The 19758-nt window shown below is 40.4% G+C and overlaps 1 protein-coding gene across 4 annotated transcripts in view; it reads right to left on the reverse strand.

Moving 5' to 3' along the window:
- Positions 1–19758, reverse strand: part of DOCK1 (dedicator of cytokinesis 1) — a 550235-nt gene that overhangs the window by 85861 nt on the left and 444616 nt on the right. For all 4 annotated transcript variants that reach the window (XM_073354059.1, XM_073354057.1, XM_073354058.1 and 1 more), the window contains 5 exons: positions 14083–14168; positions 13755–13911; positions 8457–8497; positions 7113–7203; positions 215–334 (listed from right to left, as the gene is read on the reverse strand). In XM_073354059.1, the coding sequence (XP_073210160.1) occupies positions 215–334; positions 7113–7203; positions 8457–8497; positions 13755–13911; positions 14083–14168 (495 nt within the window). The remainder of the gene's footprint in view (positions 1–214; positions 335–7112; positions 7204–8456; positions 8498–13754; positions 13912–14082; positions 14169–19758) is intronic.

Consider the following 19758-nt stretch of genomic DNA (forward strand, 5'->3'; position numbering starts at 1 on the left):
TTGATTTTTTTTAAAGTATTATTATCTGTAAGTGCTAGCTGGCAGATTGTTTACATAAAACATTCCAAATTACAATTTATAACAAGTTTAAAGCTCCTTGAAGGTCACTTGATGCAAGTTTACTATTTGGCATTCATTTAGCAAGAAAGAGAGAGAGCGAGTATAAGAGAGAAGAGCAGTGCAACATGCTTTTTTTTTCTTTTTCTTTTTTTACCTTGCCCTTGTCAAAGTAATGGATAATTTCTTGATACAGCTGATCTTTAAGTTGTCCTTGAGTAGTTGCTTGGTATCCATCTCGCTGAGTAAGATGTGCTGCACATGCCTCTTCTGACCACTAAACCAGACATGAAGAGTGAAAAAATGGAAGGCAATAAAAGATGATGTAACATATCAATGACATTGGGCTAATGCAAACATTCAATCTTGGTTTATTTTTAAAAGTGTCATCAGGGCTGGCCCGATATCTAAAAGATTTTACAGCACCTATGATACTGTATTTTGATTTCCAGGGCAGTGGAGTTACTTACCTGAAATATAGTAATTATGGAATGGCCCAACTTGATTATCATACACATTGTAAGGAGGGTGATCACTTTAGATAAGCTATTACCAGCAGGAGAGTGGGGTGGGGGGACAGAAAACCTTTTGTAGTGGTAAACACCCATTTTTTCATGGTTTGTATGTATAAGAACATCTTCTGTATTTTCCACAGTACGCATCCGATGAAGTGAGCTGTAGCTCACGAAAGCTTATGCTCAAATAAATTGATTAGTCTCTAAGGTGCCACAAGTACTCCTTTTCTTTTTGAGAATGGTTTATATATCTCAGCATCAGCTAAGGGACAGGTCTTTGAGGAGGTTTCCTTTTCTCCTTGATAGAAGGCATTAGAGTGACCTGGCAGTCTTGATCAACACAGCTGGCTGGATAAATAGCCATTATTAGTAGGTTTACACTGAGAGAAAGCCTACAAAACTGGGTTATGTCAATATGAGTGGACAGAACTGTATATATAGAAGGTAAAGAGGTAAAATTCTTGGAGAAAAATGACTGGAGAAAAAGGAAAAATAGCAAACAAAAATATAGAGGCTGCCTGAAATTGGGGGGGAGAAGGGGAGGGAGGGCCTTGCTTTTTATAACTTTGTAAACAATTTGACTCCATGACTATCTTCATTAAGGTTAATAGGGTCTTTCCCCCCAATTGCTGTCTCAATGAACAAGGGATAGTCTCACACTTTGATACTGCCATGCCTAGGCATGATACTTCCATAGAACAAAAAAACAGTGCCAACTATCAGAGATATGATGATAACCCTGCATCACCCACAACCTGAAATGTCCTGTTACAAACAGGTTTCAGAGTAGCAGCCGTGTTAGTCTGTATCCGCAAAAAGAAAAGGAGTACTAGTGGCACCTTAGACACTAACACATTTATTTGAGCATGAGCTTTCGTGAGCTAAAGCTCACTTGCATCCAATGAAGTGAGCTGTAGCTCACGAAAGCTTATGCTCAAATAAATGCGTTAGTCTCTAAGGTGCCACAAGTACTCCTTTTCTTTTTACTGTTACAAACACGGTCTTTTAAAATATGTAATTTATATACATGTGTGTTTTCAATAAGAACATTAAGGGTAGAGTCTTTTATCTAAAATAGCCATCTGGAAAATGGTGAGGTGAAGGGGTAAAGTGAGACTTCAAGTAGATTAGAAAAATAAAATTCAAAGAACTGCTCATTGTTTCCTACAGAATGTAAAATTATTCTTTCCTTGTCCCCAAAAGTAAAAGGTACAACTTTGGGATGAAAAGCAGTCCCTGCAAAAACAGCAATTCATAGATTAATTCACAGAGTTTAAAGCCAGAAGGGACTATCAGGTCATCTATTCAGACCTCCTGCATATTATGAAATTTCACCCAGTTACTCCTGCACTGAGCTTAATAACTTGTGTTTGACTAAAGCATATGTTTTAGAAAGAAATCCAGTCTTGATTGGAAAGAATCAACAGATGGAGAATCCATGACTTCCCTTGATAATTTGTTCCAGTGGTTAATCACCCTCACTGTTAAAACTGTGTGCTTTATTTCGAATATGAATTTGTCTGGATTCAGTTTCCAGCCGTTGGTTCTTGTTATGCCTTCCTCCGCTAGATTAAAGAGCTCTTTGATACCCAGTATTTTCTCCCCTGGAAGGTACTTATGCACTGCAATCAAGTCACCTCTCAATCTTCTTTTTGATAAATAAACAGATTTAGCTATTTAAGTGTGTCACTGCTTCTAGATTTATAGCTTTGCATTTGACTTTATTAAAACACATTTTGTCTGACTGGGCCCTGATTACCAAGCGATCCAGACCACTCTGTATGACAATCTGTTTGTCTGGGCTAGAACGATTTTAGTATATACTCAATAGAATGAGTTTAATCAGAAACAAGTTGCATCTGGAAGGAAGAACAAATGTGCTTCCAAAGACCCAGTGATGATGTCAATTTTCAAGTCTCCACTGCTGAGCTACCAGTCACATTTCTATAAGTAGCCACTTTTTTGTATGCAAAAGCCATATTGCTAAACTACAAAAATTCCACAGGAGTCTAAAATACAATTACATTTTTCTACACACAAAGAGCTACTGTGTACTATTAGCTTGAACAACTTAATTTAAACCAAATGAAAACAAGAAAGAACATCTCCGAGAGAGAGAGAGAGAGAGAGAGAGTGTGTGTGTGTGTGTGTGTATGTCTCCCCGTCCAGCTGACCTATATATGGAGTGTAGTAATTCTAAGAACTAAATAGCTGCTCTCTCTGCACAGTGGCATAGTTCTTACAAATTTAAAGGTGGGATTTTCTAAAGCACTCAGGGCTGACCTAAGTCTCATCCCATTAAAACCGATTTGTGTTTTACCATTGACTTCAATCTGATGACATTTATTCCAGTGCTGAGTGCCATTGAAAATCCCATCCTCAAGGTCCTGTGGAAAAGAACCTGAGGCTTTGAAGTTTAAAGTTACATGCTCCACAGTAATGAAGAGACACCACATGAACTGAAAAACCAGTAAATAAACTTTAGAAATGTTGACATAATCTAACCATTCACTGAAGGACTTAGAAGAAAACATTTCTCAGGGCAGGTTATCCCATAATGCCTATTGAAGGGTTTCTTGCACCTTCTTCTGAAGTATCTGGTCTTGACTACTATTAGAGACAAGCTATCAAACTAAATGGACCACTGGTCTCATCAAGTATTTTCCAATGGAAAGTAAAGAGATGGTATGCTCTTTAGGATGTGAAAATCACAACAGATCTGATTTATTTGTAAGCCAAAGCAAATGCTACTTTTATTTTTGCCATTTTCTACTGTCTTACATTGTAAGTAAAAAATTGATTATATGATGGATATTTCATTTCCATTAATTAACAACAGTAAATTAAAATACTCATCTGGTATCTGAAAATATTTTATAAAGGAGAATAAAAATATACTCCAAAGTGTAGTTAATGGAAATAGTTTAAACTCTATATTGGGGCCACATAAAAACATATTGATTAAAAAATTGCAAAATCTAATGAGTAAAAGACAGTGAAATTATCTTGCACTCTGAACTCCATCATCTTCCTGGAAGATGCAGCACCTCAGTAGAGGGAAATGTTTTATCTGGTCTATCAGACTTGGTTGTGGAACATATGATCAAGCATGTTATGACAATCGAGACGTCATTTAATAACTCCAGTAAGAAAATATTATCCAGACTGTCAATCCATTTAATTTCCCTAATGGGAATAACGGAAATCTTTGTGTCCACAAAATCAGCTAGTTATTCATTCAAATTTGTAATCAAAACCCTCTGGAAAATTCAGTATGACTGAAGGTGTCAGAGTCATCTTCTCAAACCTTTATCTTCATAAGTTATGTCTCTGTGTAGTAGATTTCATTATAAAAGCAATAACTTATAAAAGCACTTTAGCAATAGCTTTATCCTTTAAGTGCCAGTTGAATATCATTGACATTTTCATTTTTCTATAATCACCAATCGAGTTTAAAGTAAAGTTGAGTTTATACCTTTGAAAATGTCTTCACACAATTCCACAAAAAAGTGCTCTGAACCACATTCAACCTTACAACTACAATTTTGGCACAATGTATTCATAATCCTGAGAGAAAAATAAGAAGGCACCCAGGGTAGCCTTTAGTCAACACTTTCAATTATATCTTTCTAAATGTAAGTTTATTTATTCTTTATTCCAAACATATTTATCTGAGTTCCCCAGATTAAAACTACTAAAACTACTTTGCTGCACATTACCAGCTAAAAATCCTTACGAAATTAGTTGTGGTTAGAAGGGCTGATTTCTTTCTTATGAAGGACCACCCTATCTTTCATATATCCTCTAACTTAGTATGTCCCAAACTTGGGATGCTGCTTGTTCAGGGAAAGCCCCTGGCGAGCCCGTCTGCAGGTTCGGCCGATCATGGCTCCCACTGGTTGCAGTTCGCTGCTCCAGGCCAATGGGGGCTGTGGTAAGTGGCGCGGGGCCGAGGGACGTACTGGCCGCCGCTTCCCGCAGCCCCCATTGGCCGGGCACAGCGAACCGCAGCCAGTGGGAGCCGTGATCGGCCGAACCTGCGGATGCAACAGGTAAACAAACCGGCCGGGCCCGCTAGGGGCTTTCCCTGAACAAGCTGCGTCCCAAGTTTGGGAAACATTGCTCTAACTGATAGGTTTTTGTCCTTTGGCAAATAGCTGTTGATGTGGGGATTTTTTTAGTGCTTTTTACTACTGGATACTGCACTACAAAATACAAAAATTGTAAAAGCTTTTAGTTTGTACGTCTGTTAAAGCTCTAGGTACAAATACTGAGCTACATATTGTTTATATCTCTACACATACATATTTACATAAATGCACACACTTTAAATTGATGAATTATTTTGAATTATTGCTAACACAACAATGAAATATTATAGTGACAAATTACAAGAATGAAACTACTTTGTACTCACAGTTGTCTGCTTGAGAGTGCAATTTGGATTTTACATATGAAGTGCACACACAAATTTTGCACGCAAAACTTAAGCCTTAACGTTGCAAAATGTGACCTTCTATTACTTTGACTATCAGTCAATTCTTTATGGAATTCAGGGTTATCATTCTAGTTCTCACAGAAACTGTGATTTCAATATACATACCTATTTTACCATAAACATTGTTTTCCATCAGTTACCTTTTCAGAATCCTCATTCTAAAAAAAATCTTCAGGGCTGGACAAAATATTTTGCATGAAAACTTTTTTCATTGTAGACAAATGACCTTTGTTCAAAACTGAAACTTTTCATGAAAAACGGTCAAAATTATTGACATTTTCAATTTTTTGCAAAAACTTTCATAATATTTTTATTATAATTTTCACCAAATTTTTATTGAAATGCTTATCAAAATTGTTATGGGAAAATTTAGTTTACCAATAACTGTCTTTTCTTAGAGTTTTCAATAAACAAAGTGTTATGAAAATGAACGCAGTACATATTTTCATAAAAATATCATGGAAGATTTCACAGAAAATGGATAATTTCAAACTCTGCTAAACAGAAATAACAAAGAATTTCAACATTTTTCACCAAATCATTTCCCTATTTTTACATGCGTTAATTATCAGAATAAAATTAAAGTTTATAGAAGAACGTGCTTCCTAGTACATGCGCTGCATGAACATCGGTTCACTTATGCAGCTCTCACACACTGAAGACCAAATTTTGCTCTCCATACACATATGAAATTCTCACTAAAGTCTATGGGAAGAATGATCAAAAGAGTAAAGATCTTGACACACTGAAGTATATGCACTATCCAAACTCAAGCCCCAAATTTAATTCTTTCTGCTACCTTTCCATGTCTCATTCTTTGAGCTCCCCTCCAGTGACATAGGACCAAACCCTGCAAAGACTTATGCCCATGCTCAATTTTATGATTTGTGGGTAGCCCCAACAACTTCATATGCACAAAGTTAAGTACAAATGTAAGTTTTTGCACAATCAGGGCCATAAAGAGAAAAGCAAAGGGCGTGAAGTTTAGATTTCTACTTCTCGCCCTCTCTCTTTTAAAGCTAAAAATAAAAACTCATTGTCACTCCTTAACATGGGTGGAGTAATAAAATAAAAATGTGATTTCAAAATGGCACGCTTACTGCTCAAGTGCAACTGGAATCTTCTAGATGACACTTCAGGGAATAAGGGAAACTGTTAATATATGCAGCAATATTTATGATGTAATGACATAATTAAGCCACTCATTTTAGATAATATGTATAAAGTAAAGCTTTTAAGTGACATTACATTATAGCTTTATTACACTGTCAGTCAAAGCTATAAAAAGTTAGGTATTATTACCTGGTAATATTAAAATTCTGCATGTTTTATAATTAATTTAATTTATACTACTGGTCTATTTATTGACCTATTTCAGACACTCCTTAAAGTACATTGATATCGTTATATTAATTTAGATGCATTCGGTACATCATACCATTGAATTATCATAGACACTCCTTTAAAAAGATATTATCTTGGAAGGAGGACTACTGTTAATTTTTCCCCCATGTCCTGAAGCAAAGGACTAAGTTTAAGATCCTGCATAACAGTGCATGAGCTTCCACTAGGCTCATGGGCTGACCCATTTATTACTTTAGCAGTTTTCTATGGAAAGCTGATTTGCAAGAACAACTGCTGAGATTCTTCCAAAGGTTACTAGCATTCCTATGCATTTTACCTGTTTGTTAGCTTTTTTATTGATAATTTATGCTATTTACTCTTGATTTTATTGCACTTTTACTGCTGCTATTTTAGATCACCATCAGTAAGTCATATTGCTCTTCTATGAGACAGAGAACATGGATTCAATTTTCGTTCTCTAGGCTATGTATTAAGTTTACAATAATATCTAATTATGGAACATATTGTAAATCACAATACAACTTTGAATTACTTCTTTTTTTATTTTGAATAAGTTAATAATCGTAATTTGTAAATGTGGATGTCCTAAAGCTCATATGAAAAAATAAACACAAAGCTACATAGTAATCCGCAACAGCAAGATCTTCAAAATGCTAAATATATTTCAAGTACTCTACCTTAAGAAGCTTTGCATGCAGAAGTAATGTGTAGGCAGCTTCAGTGTAGTTATCACACTCTTTGTGCAGGTCACATAGCTTGTACAAATACCTACGGTAATAAAAGAGAGTCAGTTCTTAAAATGTCACAAAATAATTTGTGTTGAAGACTACAACAGTAAAAAAAACCTGGGATTTTTTAAAACTCATATTTCACTATTTCAGACAAATTTTTAGGATACAGCATGCCAAGAAAATCAACAGCAACATCAACAAAATGTACTGGTATGTTCAAGAATAGCTATACAACTGTAACTTGCTCTGATGTCCTGCTTTTTTTTTTTTTTTTTTTTTTTGGAGATGACCAAAAAAAAAAAAGACAAGTAAAGAGTTTGATATAAAAGTGCAATTCTTTTTAAAGAGCAACACTTGCAGTCCTCACTTCATTTTCCCAAACCATTCCTGTCAGATAAAAAATTCCGACAGAATGATAGGAAAATAAATATAAAATACTAATTATATGATAAAGAACAATAACTTTGCACTTTCATAATGCCTTTCTTCCAAAGAGCTGAAAATGCCTTGCGAATATTAAGGAATTTAACCTCACATCACTCCTGTGTGGTAGGTATTATTATCCTAATCTTATAGATGGGGAAATAGACACAAGAGAACAACCATACATGACGTCTGTGGCAGAGCCAGCAAAGAACTAAAGTATTCTGACTTCTAGTCTTTTGCCAGCACCTCAAGACCAGCCTATGCCCTGAGAAGAATTCCGTTTTGTTTTTTGTAGCAATTAACAAAATATAGATTAATCGCGTACTTTAAAAATCAATTTAAATACAGGCTTCGGTGCCCATATTAAACTGAGCCAACAGTTTCTGTTTACAGAAATAGGGTTTGATCCTGTTCCCATTGACTTCAATGGGTTCTGGATTGGCCTCATACAGATGTTGTATCAGACATACGCAAGAATAATGCTCTTGAATGCACTTTCATAGTCAGTAATCCATCCTTCTGTTGTTAGGCACAAATTTAGTTCTTGGCAGAAAATAAAATTCAATTAGTTCCTTGCTTTTCTTTTGTCTTAATTTTCTTCTGTATGTCATAATACCTTTAAGTATTTCAATGGTTACAATAATGAAAGTGAAGGTGATGCAGCAGGGTTAAAAAGGTTTATGAGCCTAATTACTGATGCTTATTAGTCTCTGTAAACTCAATCTGTTTACGCCTCGGTACAAGTATGTGCCTTTCATTACTGCCATTTCCCCCTCTCCAAATCAGTAGCTTAGTAGACAATTCATCTTCTCCAATTACAGTAAAGTGAGCTGCAAAAATATGTCAAAGGACATGCTTACACACCTTATGTACATTTCTTCTCTTTCAATTTCTTTGTAGAAATTCTGAAATGTAAAATTATAATTCGGATTTAAAGACTTTGATTTTGCAGTGTGTCATGTACACAGAATATATACTAAATTCAAAGTCGTAAGTGCATAATATCAACCTCAAAAATTGCAAAATGAAATTTGCCTCTGGTAGAGAAGCCTGTAAGTTCTTTAACTATAAAATCTAAAACCATGATGATGTTTCATTGCGTAACATTTTAGGGCTTACGTTCCACTGCAAAGGTTCTGAATCAGAATCACATTGGTGGGAAAAATATTCTTCAGACATTTGCAAGTCACACAGCATTACCTGCTTTCAGTTAAAATTTGGTAATCTACAAAAACATAATTTTAAAGTAATTGTTGAACTATGGTTTTTAAACTCTAAACCTTGAGTAATAAGTCATTCACTCTTGAATTCTAACATTTTCTTAAAAAATAGAAAGTTAAAATTGTTCCTTTTTCGGTTTTTATATACCACATCTCATCCTACTTTACGAAATCTATGAATGCCTCTGGCCTTGAGACAGACAGTAATAAAGTACTGCAAATATTGAAAATGTATGATATGAAACATTAGAAAAGATATTAAAGATGCTAGGATTTACCAATTTTCCCCCAACTGTCACAAGGAGACACTGGTCCTTTAGGAGGAAAAAGGCACCTGTGACTAATCTGGGTTTAAAAGAAGGCACCTAGCCCATATAAGTGGGGAGAGACTGAAAAGGAGTCATCAGAAAAAGGACAGGTAAGGTAAGGCTGTCTGGGAGTGAAAGATTGACAGGTAAAATCTGCCAGAGACTAGGAGACTGTAGAACGGGGTGAGCAAATTATGGCCCGTGGGCTAGATCTGGCCCACAAGCCATTTTAAGCAGGCCCACTAAGGGCGCTGTGTGGGGGCCGGACCATGCGGCTCGGCCCAGGTCCAGTGCTCTGGCCACAGCGCTGGGTCGGGAGGCAGACCACGCGGCTTGGCCTCACTTCCGTCAGGGCACTGGGTCGGGGTCCAGACCACGCAGCTTGGCCCCGTTTCGGCCGGGGGCTGGACCACGCAGCTTGGCCCCGTTTCGGCCGGGATGCTGGGTCGGCGGCTGCACCACGCGGTTCAGCCCTGCTCTGGTGCTCTGGCCAGGGTGCTGGGTCAGGGGCTGCACCACGCGGCTCGGCCCCGCTCCAGCGCTCCGACCAGGGCGCTGGGTCTGAGGCCACACCACAAGCTTGGCCCTGCTCCAGCCAGGGGCTGGGTTGGAGGCCTCACCATGCACCTCCCAGAAGCCGCAGCATGGCCCTGCTCCAGCTCCTACATGCTCCAGTGGCCCCCTCCAGCAGTCCAATGGGAGCTGCAGGGGTGGTGCCTGTGGATGGGGCAGCGTGCAGAGCCACCTGGCTGTGCCTCCACATAGGAGCCAGAGAAGGGACATGCCACTGCTTCTGGGAGCTGCTTGAGGTAAGCACTGTTTGGTGCCTGCACCCCCGAGTCTCTCCCCATGCTCCAACCCTCTGCCCCAGCCCTCATCCCCCTCCCGCTCTCCAAACCCCTCGATCCCAGCCTGGAGCACCCTCCTGCACCCCAAACCTCTCATCCCTAGCCCCACCCCAGAGCCCGCACTCCCAGCCGGAACCTGCATCCCTTCCTGCACCTCTGCCCCAGCCCTCATCCCCCTCCCGCCCTCCAAACCCCCCAACCAGAGCCCTCACCCCTCCTGCACCCCAACCCCAATTTTGTGAGTGTTCATGGCCCACCATACAATTTCTATTCCCCAACGTGGCCTTTGGGCCACAAAGTTTGCCCATCCTTGCTGTTAAAGGTCCCTAACAGAAGCTGCAGGTGGTTCCTGGGGAAGGCTGAAAGCAGGAGACAAGCAAGAGGGTTTGCTGGCTGACCTCGAGAAGCCAGAGAACCAGGGCCAAAGGACTGAAGGCCAGAGGGCAACAGAGGGATTTTCCTGTTGACTTTTAAGCGAGAGAGCCAATGCTGAGGACTGACAGCAGGGGTTTACCTATTCAACATCTCTACACTAGATAGTTGGACCCAGGAGAACAGTGAGAGGCTTGAGGCAGTGATAGATACGACCCTAGTGAGGATGAACTTCCTGCAGAGCAGTGTGCAATTCAGCTGGGAGAGCTGGAGTGGCTGTCCTAGTAAAAGGACTGGAGAGGGATGAAGAAGAGCCCATGTGTGGTGGAAGATGCCAACGTGTGGTATGTGCTACGTGGACAGACTAGAGGATGTAGGCAGCGCTTAATTTATAATGAAATTGGGGCTGGGGCTCAAGCAAGCTTTTTTACTTTCGTAACTGACATGGCTAGCCCAGAGGTGCCGAGGTTATGAACTGCCAAGTCTAGCGGTGTCGGGCCTCAGCCCTGGCAAGCCCTAGCCCAAATTAAGCACTGGATGTGAGGTTTTAAGGACTATCACACCGGGTGTGAGAAATGGACTATGGCTGCACTCATAAAAAAAAAAAAAAGCCAGATGACCACTCATGTCTGCACAGATGCAACACAGAAAAGCTGTGTTTGAAGAAAGCTCGAGACCTATTGGAAACTCCATGCTTTGCAGGATGGGTGGGTTATGGAGAGAAATTTTTCAGTTTCCATTTCTAGGGTTGTGTATCCCACATCTTTTGCTTTGAGCTCTGTATTCAAATAAACCCCCCAGTCACACAAAATTCAATTGTGTTTTCTGTAGTTAGCCCTGTTTGGGTTCAAAACTCTACAAAATTGCTGAATTCCCAAGGAAAATCATGTGAAACCACTAAACCAAGCTGTTGCCAGCTGCTCTGCTCTTTACCCTGAGCTCCGGGATCTCAGAAAGCACCGAAGTATTACATAATTAGCATATAGGAGCTGGTTCCTAACTCTAGTACAGGGCTGGGCAAACTTTTTGGCTGGAGGGCCATATCAGGGAATATAAATTGTATGGCGGGACATGAATGCTCACAAAATTGGGGTTGGGGGGTGAGGGCTCTGGTTGGGGGTGCAGGCTCTGGGGTGGGGTTTGGGATGAGAGGTTTGGGGTATAGGAGGGTGCTCCAGGCTGGGATCAAGGGGTTTGGAGAGCAAGAGGGGGATGAGGGCTGGGGCAGGGGTGTGGGGCATGGGTAGAGGTTCAGGGATGCAGAGCTCAGAGCGGCGCTTACCTCAAGCGGCTCCCGGAAGCAGTGGCATGTCCCTTCTTCGGCTCCAATGTGGAGGTGCGGCCAGGTGGCTTTGCACGCTGCCTCATCTACAGGCACCGCTCCTGCAGCTCCCGTCGAAGTGCCGGAGGGGGCCATTGGAGTGCGGCCATTCCGTGGTTTCCAGGAACTGGGTGCAGCAGCCCCCGACCCTGTGTCCCGGCTAGAGTGCCAGAGTGGGGCCATGCCATGGAAGCTGTGTTGTGTGGCCCCTGACCCAGTGCTCCGGCTAGAGCGCCGTAACGGGGCCGAGTTGTGTGCTGTGGCCACCGACCCCACTCCCCAGCGGAAGCTAGTGGGCCAGCTTAAAACGGCTCATGGGCCGGATCGGGCCTGCAGTTTGCCCACCCCTGCTCTAGTAAGTATGAACTAAATTCATCCCTGTGGCAAAGGGCAAGTGCAAGGCCTACGTCCCATTTAAGCCCTACTTTGAGGTTTTAAGAAGGAATTAAATGGTGAATTGACGTTAGGCTGGCCCTCTGTACAGGGATGAATTTCGCCATAGGCACACTAAGGATGAAAAGATTATGTTAAACCCAAAGGCTGAATACATATTTAAAATGAGACCATGTCATCAAATATGATTTAAAATCTATGAGCCAAGCACTGCCCTGAGATGTTTGCATGCATCTCCCAAAGACTTCAATGGGAGTGTTGTGTAGGAGTATCTCAGGGCAATTTGGCTCCATGACAATAAATCCCCCACAAAATTTACCGTATGCGAATATTTGAAATATTGAGATCACATCCAGTATAACAAAAATTCAGCATCAGAAGACACTATTACAAAAATTTGTCTCTAGATAGATGAAGAAAGAGGAGCGTATTAACTGAAAGACAAGATATGGTTAGAGTGACACCCAAGTGCACATTTAGAATCCCACCTAGCTGATATGACAAGTTTTAATTAGCAGGATTCTCTGAGTTGACATTAAAGGAAAAACAACAAGCACAGGGTATGAAGAATGGAAGGAAGAATAAACCTCTTTCACACTAGACTTTTCCAGTTTTATAAATTACTATAACTTGTTTTATATCTTCTTAAAATCACTGCAAATGCCTCTTTATTTTTGTAACTTCTTTGTCAGTTACCAACAGGCAGCATCTTGTCACTCTAATTCTAGTCAGAATGGCAAATTGCCTCTTCCATAAGCAATCTCATTCCTTGGATCACTGATCAGTGGCAACTTCAAGAGTTCTCTCCTCCTCAGATTATAAAGTGCTCAGTCTCTGCTATACAGACACGAGAAAAGCAAACTCTAATGCAAATGCTCGTTTCTAAATTGACAGATCTGTATGCTGTGCCATTCTGTCACATGGGTGTGGCAATTGGGCCAAGTAATCCACCACCTGTGCAGACTCCCTCATTCAACCAAAGAAACTGCTGCATGCAAATTAGCTTCAGAGTAAATCTGGTAATCAGTTCAGTTACCTCTGATGTCACGGAAAGAAACCACTGGCCACTTGTGAAGCAAGGGGCAGCGGCACTCCGACGGACCACCACGGGTGGTAAGAAGGAATTGAGAGGGCACAGGGCCGACGGTCCCTGATATACTGCAGCATGAGCGCGGCACTCCAGGGGGTGCCATAACCAGTCCTACAGATACCACTAAGGCAAAAATCTCCCCTAGCCACACACGTGGGCACGCATACACCTGCAATGGAATCGACATGAACAAGCACCCGAAGAAGAACCTGGTGATATTCTGAACCAAAAGAGCTCTCAACCATTCTTATACCTGCTTCCATCACTTCACACTGACTCAACAGATATTTTAGGCTTCAAAGTAACACACAGGTGACAATCCTGGTAACTGACTATACAGATGATGATGTGGTATATGGGTTGTACCGACAGGAGCTGAGGATGACTACATTACTCCCTTTCTAAATTTAAAAAAAAAAAAATGAAAAACTAAATGTGATGAACAATATTTGTCAAGAATTCCCCTCTTTAAATCAGATTCATCAGCCTTATTTTTAGCAGCTGGGTGAAAATCATAAGATCTTTCATTTAGAACAAACAGAAGCTTGCTGTTAAAATTAAAAATTCAGTACCCATTCTAAATTTAGCCAACTAATTTCTTCTCACTCACCAGTACATTGACAGTGCAGCTCATGCGGTTTTCTTTATTTTCATCATGCATTATAGTTCTGTAATCCAGCAGTCTTTCCATGAGACGGACAACAAGTTTGACAAAAGTTTCTCCATTTTTAGCAAGATATTTGTGTTTTCTGCAGTGCTCCAAGAGACTGAAAAATAATTGCACACTGCTTGTTAATCACACTCAAGAAGAGGTACTAGACTAAGGTTCAATTTTAAATATTTTGCACCATTAACAGATTTTAATTATTTCTGGGCTACAAAATTCATTGTAGTCCAAATATATTCTGACATAAATGCCACTGCTAATCAACGCTTACATTTTGTCAAACAACACTTTGTACTGTTCATCTCCTCTGCCTCCTTCTACTTCATGATCCAGTTTTGTGATGATCTCGTTTTCAAACTAGAATAAACAGAGCAAGCATAAATAACCAGTATGGCAAATATTTCATTTTATTACTGTAGCATTAATGGCTGATAGATTGGTTGGATATCTCTATGATATGTTTAACCACTATTTTTAAGCCTGATTGACTTTAAAAGTCTGCAGTCTCAGATATCCATTATGATCTGCTGCCCTATAAGGATTTTCATTTGAGGAAACCACTGGTCATGTTATTAAATGAAGCTTAAATATATGCATTAGGGAAATCTAAATAAGGTAGCTGATGACAGGAAGGGGGGGGGGAGCAGAAAGAGCATACAGAGCAGGACACACAATGTCGCCTGCAATGATTACAATAGCAACAAAGACAACTCAACTGAATGAACATCCTAACATCTCTTTTTGTAACACACTGTAACACACCTAATAGACAGTTTCAATATCATTCCTGAAGGGAAGAGAGTTCTTTTGAATGGGTTAAGATCTGTATTTGTATTTAAGAAGTAATACAAGTACATACTTAAAGGGATATTAACTATTTTAATAGCGGATTGGATAATTCCATGGATTTTTAAGTAGTACAAAGCCTTTTGCCTCTAGTTGCCATGAATCTGGTCCAGGTTGGTAGTAAACTAAAGTTGTTACCACAGGATTGGTGACTGGCAGCCTACCATACATGGAATGAGTGATATTATCTTATAATATCTAGGGTACAGGTATACACATCACAAATATATATTCTATTTAGTATCAGTTGGCGGAGGGGCCAGAACTGAATGGGCCAGTGAAACTGAACGGGCCAGTGAAACTGAACTACCCTATCGCAGCTGGAGGTAGTCCCATTAGGTCAGAGTGGGAGCACATTGGTAGAGCAGTGTCTTGAAACTTTCACTGCCACTTGCTCATGTTGTACCTATTCTGTGGCACGATGAAAGGCTTCAGTCTCCAAGACTCTCCATCCAATATCTTTCACAAGAATTAAAATGTACTCAATTGCTTTAAATATAAAGAGGTGTATTTTCCCCCTGTACTTTGCATCTCTTTAATAGTAGAGCAGACAATAATATATTTCTATGAAAAAGAATGGTCTTCAGCCTGAGATTCTTAGTCTAACAAACTATCCATTCACCAATAACTTAATTCTCAGTTAAACCATGGGTCATTTATGCCACTCTTGTACACTCTTGCAGGGGCCTTAAAGTGGGACTAACTTACATTTGCACCTACTTTATGGCCTGTTTATACTGGCAGAGCAGAGTACAGGGGCCTTACCGTAATCGAAAATTCAGTCCTAAGACTACTATTACAATGCCATACATATTACAAATAACTAAGCAAACACAGATGCCTTTACCACAAGGGACAATAAAAACAGGACAAAAACAAGTACGACTTTAAACAAGTGTAAAATAGAGACCAATTGCAAAAGATTTAGATGAAGTCTAAGTTCTGGACATATGTTTCTCATCAAATGTCCTATACCCAAAACATAGTGAAACTGCCACGAAGAAAAATTCCTTCCTACTCCCACATATAGCAATCAGGATAACTATTTGCATAAGGACAAAGATCAACTCACATCAACAGTAAACATTCGGTAGTTAAATAACTGCAATATGCACATGATCTGTCAGAGACCAATATGGGAAGGGCCAAATGATGTCAGTGCTTACCGAGAAAAAGCTACGGGAAAAGTTGGCGAGAAGAAGCATCCTGCAAGTGGGCAAGAAAGTGGATATGTATGACTGCCTCCCATTAGCAGCCGTTCACGGCCTCTCACACACCTGAAGCAACCATAATCAAGAGAAGTTTGGAAACACACCAGTCTCAGGCTAGCAGAATTCACATACAAATCCTGGCCATTTGGCTGAATAGAATGTGTGGGAGAATCTGTCTTGCTCTTAGCAGTCCTACAGATGGCAGGAATCTGTTTCTGTGAACAGCTTAGTAACAACAAAGGAAGTCTAAACATCCACTCTTTAGAGTCAAATTATTTGATTCAATCTCTTAACATCTTGATGTGCCTGCAGTAACTCTTCCAAAAGATCCCTAGCATTGTTTGCATCTCCCCATAAGAGGCCCAGTCCCCCTTCAACTCCCAGTTCCAGGCTCGCTCTCCCAGGTTCCTTGACCCAATTTTCCCTCCCCAGTCTGGGTTCTGCCCCCTCTGCTTTCAAGTCAGGTGGTTTCCTCCTCCATACTGCCTGGGAACAAGCAGGGGGAGCACTGAGAGCAGAGAAGAGCCAGTCTTCCTGCTCTGAGTTTGGTGGCTGATGCTGCCATGTGGCGAGGAGCAACAACCAGAAACAGCAATTGCAGGAAAGTCCTTCTCAAACCCTGAACCCCTAGAATGGAACATGCTCAGTGCAGACTGAATCTTAATGATCATTTAGCTGCCAAACTCCCAACAGGTCTCCATTGAGCATGTGTGAACTGAGATTTTCCAAAAGCTTATAACTTGGACAAATTTAGGCAACTTTTTAGGGAACAGCAAAAGGCACATCCCTGACTCCAGGGTCCCAGGGAAACCCCTCAGCCAAATATCAAACCCATGTTTCAAAGCACAGAGGCTCTAGTGCAGTAGTTCTCAAAGTTTTGTACTGGTAACCCCTCTCACTTAGCAAGCCTCTGGTGTGACTCCCTCTCCCCCCCCCCCCCAATAAATTAAAAATCCTTTTTTATATATTTAACACCATTATAAATGCTGGAGGCAAAGTGGGGTTTGGGGTGGAGGCTGACAGTTCGTGACCCCCCATGAAATAACCTCGCGCCCGCTGGGGGGTCCTGACCCCCCAGTTTGAGAACCCCTGCTCTAGCGCTTCTCAATAAAGTGATTCTAGGATTTATTTTTAAAAACATGGGCAAAAATAGTGTATGTTTCCCTAATATCACTCTCTGAAATTGGCTGAATCATTTTTGCTGAAGCTGTAACACACACACACACACACTCACACCCACCCACCCCTGAGGTAGACAGGCAGATCTGGAAAACTTCAGCCCAAATGTTTAAAGTTTGGTAAAGTTATAAGCAACTGAAAAGAGGGGTTTATAATTAGATGTCTCAAGCAACCTTAACTATAGGTAGCGCGGTTAGCACCGCCTATAAATATACAATATTTACGGTATTAAAAATCATCTGAGTATCCAAGATATAGTGCATACTACAACCATTTTAAATGCTCTGTTTGGCCTGATATTAAAAAATGAAAGGCCCATAAAAACCAATTAAAACACAAGTTGTGGAGAATTTTGAATTTCCCCTTCTGTGCCCCAGCTGAAAAAAGTGACTCTTAATACATTACACGTATTATTCCAGAAATTAAATGAAATTGAGAAAAGGAATCTACCACTTCTAAAAAGCAAATACAAACTATGAAGCCCAACCCTGTAGTACAAGGACAAGTTCAATAATATTTAAACCACTAAGTAAAACAAAAGTCACAAATTTCATGTTCTCTAATGAGGAACAAAAAAGAATGTTCTTTCCTCACCTATCTGAAGAAATGACATTTGCTGCCAGCATCAGCTCTCTGTGTGCTTTACCTATTTGTTTGCCATCACTCATAAGACGAGGAGGATTACACTTCACATACAGGATCTCCAACATTTTGTTGACATCAGGATTACTCAAATCACATTTCACCTAAATGCAAATTCCTATAAATTCTAGCTCCTTCTGTAGACCCTAACACTATGGTCTGGGTACCCAGCTATGGTGGCACATCCCTCTGATGCTTGCTTTAGGTTGGATGAGTGGGCTGAACGGGCTGAACAATGCTGGTGTATGCTAAGGTTATGGCAATCGCTGTGGGGAGTGGCGGAAGGGAATGATCGTGGAAACGCTTGTTTCCTGGATCCTTGCTATGGTATTTGGAAGGAAACTGACTGGTTTAGATCAAATAGCAGGCACAGGCTGAGAGTACACTACTGAATATTACTTTCAGGGTCTTTTCACAGAAGATTAAGGTGTCAATAGTGGCCCTTGGTTCATGTTGATAAATTCACGGCTTACAAAATTGTTGATTAAGGATGATGCCCCAGCATTGCCTATATTAACTATTCAGGGAGACTGCATCTGATGTTAGTCAAGCGCTACTTGCAATTAAGATTTTTCACATTATTTTGCATTAAAATTGCTCAGATTCAGACTGAGCAGTCTGCCTCTACAGTGGTGGAACTAATTCTTAAGGGAACAAGTGCTAAGTCCGTGGTGTTTAAGTTCCAGTTGGTGATACTCATGGAGGTTGTATCTGGAAGTTTAGGGAATGTACTTGTCAGGACCTAAGAGTTAGAATCCATATCCTTCCCCTGGTTTGTGAAAGCCAGCAGGGTGGTGTTGGGACCACTACTGGAGATTCTTCATGAAAGGTGCTATACAAATTTACTGCTGCATTTATACAACTTTGTTTCCTTAGCTAGGAAGATCAGACTGTTAAATTGAAATTCAGATAGCTTACTAATAAATGTAAAATCTGATTTCATTCCTATTAACTTAGCAAGGCTCCTTCAGACATGCCAAAGCTGCGGAAAAAAATGTAAAAACTGGGCTTGTTTTTGGCTTAACTGGCTTGTGAGTTGCTGGTCGGCTAGTTTTTTGCCTGTAGCTTGTTTGGCTTGTAGCTTCTTTTTTTTGATTGACTCCTGGCAAGCAGGGGCAAGGGAGAGAGTCAGGGGTTCACAGCAGGCCCACCACAGTCCCAGGGGGCTCTAGTCACATAGCGTGATCGGGTTCTTAGGGATTGGCTTGTTTTGGCCTTGTTTTGAAATGGGATTAGCTTGATTTTTGGCTTATTGTGAAAATCGGGGTGCTTATTTACAACGTGAATGTTGGCAACTGTGGGCTCCTTGTGTGTATATTGATTTTGTACACCATACATTGGATAATTTATATAATCTTAAAATGGAAAGTCAATAAGAGGATATAGCTTTACTATAACACTATTATTTTCATGTCAAACTTTTAACATGAGTTTTTAACTTTTAACAGGAATTGGAAAATTAATCATCATTAGCAATGGGTGAACCACAAAAGGTTCAGAATACTGGTTCAGCTAAGGAAATCTCACATGATTAAGCTTTTTCTACAGAATTCTCCTTGGTGTAAACCTAGATGGAAAGTCCACGCACATCAATATATTATGTTTGCTTCTGTTCTGTCCCACACCAGGTAGCACAGAAAGGTGCAAAGACATATAAAAAAAAATAGAACTAGCACCTCAAAAAAGTTCTCTTTTGTTTGGTTCATGTTTTGAATGAAGTTACAAGTCGGTTTTTATTTTAATCCAGACTGGTTCATCTAACATTAATTACACTATTTTAACCCCTAGGAACTAGCTAGCTCCCCAATGAAACAATTCTAATTGGCTTTTTTCTCAATTGTTTGTAGGTCACTTTGGGGTGTTTACATGCAATTTAAGAGAGGATTTCTAGCAGCAGGTCTGGATGTGAGTCCTGTCTTGCACATGGTGCCAGCCTACCTCACCCCTCTGCTGATGGAAACCCTCACTGATCTTCGGAATGCACTCTTCAGTGTTCCTTCTCCCACCTCTCATCCCCCATTCCCAATATGACTCTCACTCTCAACTTCAGAGATAAGGCTGGAGTTAGA

Source organism: Lepidochelys kempii, chromosome 7 (assembly GCF_965140265.1).
Source record: "Lepidochelys kempii isolate rLepKem1 chromosome 7, rLepKem1.hap2, whole genome shotgun sequence".
Taxonomy (NCBI): domain Eukaryota; kingdom Metazoa; phylum Chordata; order Testudines; family Cheloniidae; genus Lepidochelys; species Lepidochelys kempii.